At 41.2% G+C, this 7,648-nt stretch overlaps 1 protein-coding gene across 1 annotated transcript in view; it reads left to right on the top strand.

Annotated features, from left to right (window-relative positions):
- The window catches only part of supt3h (SPT3 homolog, SAGA and STAGA complex component), an 11,563-nt gene extending 3,969 nt beyond the window's left edge, over positions 1-7,594 (top strand). Inside the window, 9 exon segments of the mRNA XM_034140671.1 lie at positions 242-409; positions 411-452; positions 454-471; positions 1,025-1,100; positions 4,398-4,510; positions 4,744-4,848; positions 5,031-5,159; positions 5,690-5,779; positions 7,481-7,594. Coding sequence (XP_033996562.1) covers positions 242-409; positions 411-452; positions 454-471; positions 1,025-1,100; positions 4,398-4,510; positions 4,744-4,848; positions 5,031-5,159; positions 5,690-5,779; positions 7,481-7,522 — 783 coding nt within the window. The 3' untranslated portion in view covers positions 7,523-7,594.
- Positions 7,595-7,648: the final 54 nt, after the last annotated feature.

The raw sequence follows: 7,648 nt of genomic DNA, 5'->3' as shown, positions 1-7,648 counted from the left end.
AGACAGACAGAGAGACAGACAGAGAGACAGAGAGACAGACAGAGAGACAGAGAGAGAGAGAGAGAGAGAGAGACAGACAGACAGACAGACGATGAAGGAGGTGAGAAAAGAGGTGGAGGATCAAGTGTAAGGAGGAAGAGGAAGAAGAAGGGAGGGATTACATGTCTATTATTTTATTTATTTGTACAACCTGACACCTGTTTTTAATTAATACATAAAGTATGTTTTAAAATGTAAAAAGCATCAAGATCTGAGAACCAAACATCATATTTATATTAATTATAGAGTTGATTGATCTACTGTCCTGCAGTGTGCTGGGGGCGTTGGGGGCGTTGCCGAGGGGGGCGTGGGGGGTAACCAGCGGAGGCAGCGATTGGCTCAGGACTTCCTGATGTGGATGGATCAGACGGAGAGATGCTCTCATGGCCGATCGGCAGGAAGTAGATCCCGTCAAAACAGGAGCGCATGGAGGTCAGGGGATCAATGATCAGGAAACACAGCAGCACTGATTTAATAATAACTTTGGTTTTGTGACATTTTTATTCGATTTTATACGTTTTTATGACATATTATACTTTGAGCTTTTATGATTGTTTGATATTTTATACTATAGTAGGAATTTTAATGCCATTTTGTTACGACATGCTCATATATAGGATTAATTCTTCCATTTTAATTGCATTTTATTCATCTTTTTATATGTTTTCAGACATTTTGGGCTAACTATAGTTTTACATTTAGTGTGACAATGATTATCTATTACACTTTTATTCATAAAAACTCATATCATGTCATAAAAACGTCTGAATAATACAAATAATAAAAAATATATATAATGTATTTAATTCACTCACACACTTTCCATACAAGCCTACTTACTTAGAAAAAGGAAAAGAAATACAATTAAATTAATAACATTTGACTTTAAACAACTGTGAGTATAACTTAAGTTAAATATTGATATATATAAGGATTTAAATAATTATTAACGGGTTATTTGTGCTTTTTTTCCCCGTATCTTCAGCGTCTGGAGCGTCAGACTCGCACCATGGACCCGGCTCAGTACTCTGAGTTCTGCGAGAGCCGACAGCTCAGCTTTGGTGAGATTTAATCAAAGATATGAAACCTCTCTGTGTCAGCGCTTTGTCCTCAAAAATTAAACATATGTTCGGGGGTCCCAAACTACAGCACAATGTCAGGTGCGTCTAAATTCTCTATGTGTGTAAGAACCGGTTGCCATATACAGGGTGCGTACGGGTGCTGGAAATGCTTGAAAATGCTTGAAATTGTACGAGGTGTTTTCAAGGTTTGAAAAGTGCTTGAATTTTGGGAATGGTGCTTGAATTTGGGATAAAGTGCTTGAAATTGTAAATGCTTTACTTCGCTTTTTAGATTAAAAGAAAATAAAGAAGTCGGAGCGCGCTTAATTGCTTCGCTTTTACATAAAACAGCTCCGCTCCGGCCTCCCGCGCAATGCGCGTGACCGGCAAGTGTTTTTGTTACGTGTGTGACCTGGGCATTCTGATGAGAGTGATAGATGACAGTATGCCAGGAGGTTGCCGTGTCAACGAGCGTTGGCTAGCAGAAGACAAATACAAGCCATGGCTAAGACGAGGGTCAAGCGAAGCCCAAGAGTAGCCTCCTGCAAAGTGGCAACAATAACGATCGAGAGTCTGCGCTGACGAGCCACACACCACACGAAAGGTACGCCAGAGTAGAGCATTTTAGATTAGGCTATCGTTGCATGTAAAATACATGACACTTTTCTCTGTGCGGCAAAACAAGCTCGCCAAAATGGCTTCACTAGTCTGGCAGTATTTTAAGTGTCCGAAAATGACAATAAAATAGCGGTATGCAACGTGTGTGTGAAGCAGAAATCCTGCAGCTCCACCCGCTGTGACGGACCGGTGAGCGGAGCAGAACACACATTAAGAGTTAGACCTAACACACTTAGCTATTTGATCTACCTCTGGAACAAGCTAAACTAGTTATAAATATATTTATTCTTCACTGTCGGGTCACTCATTACTGGATCAGTGAGCTGCAGGAGATACTGACGGGCTGTCAGGAGAGAGTGAGAGGGGGAGAGAGGAAAAGAGAGCGGTATCGGTATCGGCCGATACTGATTCCGGCGATCGGCTCCAAAATTGGCGATCGGAGCATCCCTAATAATTGTATATGATATGTTTTATAATGATTGATCATTAAAGTGTTATCAAAGCTGGTAAAGGTGCAGCTAGTTTGAATGACTTTGTATACTGCAGGGTAGCTTGTGAATTTACTCCAGGTGGAACTAAAGTCTGATTTAACACTTGATTATATTTCACATCATTCATCCACATCTGTAAAGTAACTAAAGGTATTAAATACATGTAGTGGAGTCAGTGGCGGCGCCAGAGCATTTTTGTTGGGTAATCTATGGTAGGGCTAACCCATACAGTGGTGGTGCTCAAGTCAGTATTTGCAATGTAATTACATACACGCTATATCGCCCCCCTTGACAGTGAAACGCCACGCGTGAGGTTTAGATTATTTCCCTGTCTCAATCAAAATGGAACTGTATGAAATAAAACGGCATATTTGTCTTGTAGTAAATAAAAAGGGATCACTGTGAACGTGACGTATGATAGTACACGTTGAAGATCCAATGGGGATACTGAATGGCGGTTTCGATTGATCTCAATCAATAAGGCATGACGCAGATCCAACGTTGCGTTGCTCTGATTGGCTGAAGGTCTATTCAAATTGCATTCGGAGGCATTTTGATCTGACCGCGGCCGCGCTGATATTATAACGCCAGAGAATTTCCACACCTTTAGTGTATAAAACTCCCCCACTACTTAGACTATTCCTTGCACCCCTCTTATAGCATAAGCCCGAATGGTCTCAACCATATTGCATCAGTAACGTGCACTTGTTGTTACAGCAGGATCAGTTTGTGCTGTGGACACGACCCGTATATTTTCGCAATCCGTGTTCTCAACATTTAGCATTTCGCTTATTATTTAATTGAATTTGCATCACATCACTTTTCATGGTGGGGCTAAGGTGGGGCTAAGCCTCTTGGTATGGCTGTAGCCTACCCCAGCCATACCCTGGCGCCGCCACTGAGTGGAGTCAAAGTACACCATTTACCTCTGACTTGTGTTTACTGCCAACCTAAAAGTACCTCAAAAATAGTAATCAATAATATATTGAAAAGTTATTTGGCTGATTGTTTTATATTGGCTCAGCCAGGTTATATGGGAGGCCCAGTCTACGTACAGATGGGTCACTCATTTTGAAATATTAAATTTAGTTTTCTTTTCTAACATATTTAATTTTTCATCCTCATGTAGAATGCTATTATGAAACACACATTTGGTTGTTTATAGCATAAAGAACATCTGATTTAATGTGAGGTAGGGAAATAATCATTTGAGTATAAGTATGTGTATATAAATATGTAATTTACAACAGCTGTAAGATGCTTGAAAAGCTTGAAAATGCACCTTGAAAATGCTTGAAAAGTGCTTGAATTTGACTTTGGAAAAGGTGTAAGAACCCTGCATATAGCGTATAGCTGGTGAGCACAGCCCCTTGGTTTCTTTGTACTGTTTCTGATTCTGATTCTATAGGAGCGTTCACACCAAGTTCTTTTCCCACAATAGTTCATGAGAACTCTTTTAGTTCTGATGAACTAAAGAGCAGATCGCGTTCACACCGCAATGAGTCCCTGAGGGTGGATTAGGCAAATGAGCCGCTGACGTCACTTCTTCTTCTTCTGCTTTGGGTTTACTGGCAGGCAGCAAACCACTTCACGGCGTATACTGCCACCCGGAGTCCCCGGCCGGAAGTCCCCGGAGTTGGGGAAGGCTTCAGTAGAAGCTGCTGGGACTCCCAGCAGCTTCTACTGAAGCCTTCAGAGTAAATCACCAGAAGCGCCGACACCTCCTCATCTCCACCGCTCCCATGTTTTCTTTTGTGTTGCCATAAGTTAGTCTCTCTCCGTTTGGTGCGCAGGGCGAATGCGAATGCTAATGCGGAGGATAATAAAATGGCGGCTTCACAAAACTTTTTGGGAGTTTTACGGGGCGTGGTTTGCAATCCGCCCAGCCAATCAGACGTAGGAACCTTTTTCTCCCACGAAAGTCCTGCTCTCTAGCAGAGGGGTAAAAGGGGGTAAAAAGGTTCTGATGAACTCATTTAGTTTCCTGGGGCTTTTTGGTTGTGAACGCAATATATCTGAGATCTGATGAACTATTGTGGGAAAAGTACTCCGGTGTGAACGCGCCATATGTAAAGCGTCTTTGAGCGCCAGGAAAAGCGCTATCAAAATGAAATGTATTATTATTATTATAACACATGTTCTCTGATGTCTTATGGAGTCTTTTTAACAGTTTTTGAATGTGTTTTAGCGAAGAAGGCGTCTAAGTTTCGGGACTGGCTGGACTGCAGCAGCTTGGAGCTGAAACCCAACAGCGTTTCCATGGAGATCCTGTCCTACCTGGCCTTCGAGACGGTCGCCCAGGTAACACACACACACACACACACACCACACACACCCACACACACACACACACACACACCACACACACACACACACACACACACACACACACACACACACACACACACACACACACACACACACACACACACACCCACACACACCAACACACAACACACACACACACACACACTCCAGGAAACGTGTCTGTGTCCTTTCTACCTGTTGTAATGACACATTTCTCTCCTCCACAGATCATGGATCTGTCTCTGCTGGTGAAACAGGAAATGACGCCCAAAACAAATCCCATTAGTCATGTGATCTCATCAAGCTTCATCCAGTACAACACACACCCTGAGGTACACACACACACACACACACACACACACACACACACACACACACACACACAACACCCTGAGGTACACGCACGCACACACACACACACACACACACACACACACACACACACACACACACACACCCTGAGGTACACGCACGCACACACACACAAAAAACACTCCATCTTTCTCTTCTCCAGGTGAAGAAGGATCCAGACTCACCTGAGGCCACGCCCCCTTCCACTCCAGGCTCCTCCCAATCAGCTAAGCCCCTCCCCCAGGGTAACGGCAGTCTGGACGGCCGGGCGAGGCAAAGGAAACGCAAAAAGGGTGTGTTTAGTATTGAAATATCCATGTTTAGTATCAGTCAAACGTTTGGACTTCCTCAATCAGTGCTTTTATGATACCTTAACAACACAACATACTCTACTATACATTTCACGCCTTTTGTTAACATACCATACGATGACTTTTGTAGGAATCTTTCATCAAACTATACTATGCATTGTTTTGCTACGTTTTTTTTGGACTACTATATTACTTTTTTTGAGTTTTTTAACGACAAGCTATATTTTGTCTATTTTTGACTTTTTCTCATCCAGTTACTTACGACTTTTTCCGAGAAACTATACTACGGTTTTTTAATGACTTTTTTTAAACAAACTGTAATAAGAGTTTTTTCACGACTTACTAAAATAACTTTGTTTGAATTAAATCTTAATCGGATATTAACTTATCCCATCAGTCAAATATCTGAATCGTCTTTTTCTTTAACAACAGTTATAATCATGTCATCCTTTAAGTATCCGAGTCAGTCCTCGGCGTCTTCATAATTTATTAATAACCTTTATTGTTTCAGAGTTGTCCGGCTGCTGTGGAGCCTCCGGGTGGAGGAATCCAGCCGGGACACATCAGAGAGGCTATCAGGAGATACAGCTACAGACACACTGTAGGCACACACACACACACGCGCACACACACACACACACACACACACGCACACGCACACGCACGCTTTGAACCCAAATACCTGTACTTTCTACTTCTTACATGTTGAACCCAAATACCTGTACTTTCTGCTTCTTACATGTTGAACACAAATACCTGTACTTTCTACTTCTTACATGTTGAACCCAAATACTTGTACTTTCTACTTCTTACATGTTGAACCCAAATACCTGTACTTTCTACTTCTCACATGTTGAACACAAATACCTGTACTTTCTACTTCTCACATGTTGAACCCAAATACCTGTACTTTCTACTTCTTACATGTTGAACACAAATACCTGTACTTTCTACTTCTTACATGTTGAACACAAATACCTGTACTTTCTACTTCTTACATGTTGAACACAAATACCTGTACTTTCTACTTCTCACATGTTGAACACAAATACCTGTACTTTCTACTTCTTACATGTTGAACACAAATACCTGTACTTTCTACTTCTTACATGTTGAACACAAATACCTGTACTTTCTACTTCTTACATGTTGAACACAAATACCTGTACTTTCTACTTCTCACATGTTGAACACAAATACCTGTACTTTCTACTTCTCACATGTTGAACACAAATACCTGTACTTTCTACTTCTTACATGTTGAACCCAAATACCTGTACTTTCTACTTCTTACATGTTGAACACAAATACCTGTACTTTCTACTTCTCACATGTTGAACACAAATACCTGTACTTTCTACTTCTCACATGTTGAACACAAATACCTGTACTTTCTACTTCTTACATGTTGAACTCAAATACCTGTACTTTCTACTTCTTACATGTTGAACCCAAATACCTGTACTTTCTACTTCTCACATTTCCCAAACAGGCTGGTTCCTTTAGTTTGAATGTGTGTTTGGTGGCGTGATCATTATTCTTTAGAGTCATTGCGTGCCTATTGATTTGAACACGATCCGTGTATCCATCATTTCCTGGTCTTCTCTAAAGAAGAGGGACCAATGAAAACGTTGTCATGTTGCCGTTGTTCAGCATGGAAACATTCATTAGCTAACAATGACATTATTGTTCTATTAATATAAAGGGAGGTCAGGTACTCTTTAAAACAGCTGCTAGTTATGGGTACTTTTTACTGAAGTACATTTCAAAGCCTCTTTACTTTGACTTGAGGAAAGAAGTTTAGTCAGTACTTCTACTTTCACCAGAGTATGTTTAAACACGAGTATCTGTACTTCTACTTGAGTAAAGGATGTGTGTAGTTTTGCCCTCTCTGGGTATGTGTCATACTTAAATAGATGGGGAACAAAAACCTTACACATTACACTTCTTGCACTATTTATTATTAGTATTTTATTATATATGTTGTATTGAGAAGTTAAACTTTTCAAGCGTCGATCAAATCATATGCCAGTACAAGCGCTAGCCAATCAAACCGCGTGCTTGTGTCTCCGGGGCGGGAGATTAATGCGATTGGTTGTTGGTCGCACGCCAGACACGCCCACCGGCTGCCGTGCGGACCTGCCGTAAAACCTTTGCCAGAAATTGTTCCTTTTTCCCCAGAATGTTCTCGTTAACTCACTTTAATTTATCAAAGCCTTTGGGGGATGTCATGTCCGTTTAAAAACCCCTCATCTGAGTCAGAGAGCTGTGTTTTATATCAAATCTGCCTCATTTCTCTCAGAGTCCGTACTGGAGGAGTGGGATGGCCTTCCTCGCCTGCTGAACATCACTCACAGAAACCTGCTTCATCATTTGTATTTTTGTTCCCTTGTTGTAATAAAGACTTTTCAGTAAACCTGTTGTTGTATTTCTGTTTTAAAAATATCCAAAATCACTTGTTTGTACACTT

The sequence above is a fragment of the Trematomus bernacchii genome, unplaced genomic scaffold, assembly GCF_902827165.1.
Source record: "Trematomus bernacchii unplaced genomic scaffold, fTreBer1.1, whole genome shotgun sequence".
NCBI lineage: Eukaryota > Metazoa > Chordata > Actinopteri > Perciformes > Nototheniidae > Trematomus > Trematomus bernacchii.
This window is presented reverse-complemented; position numbering and strand designations above follow the sequence as displayed.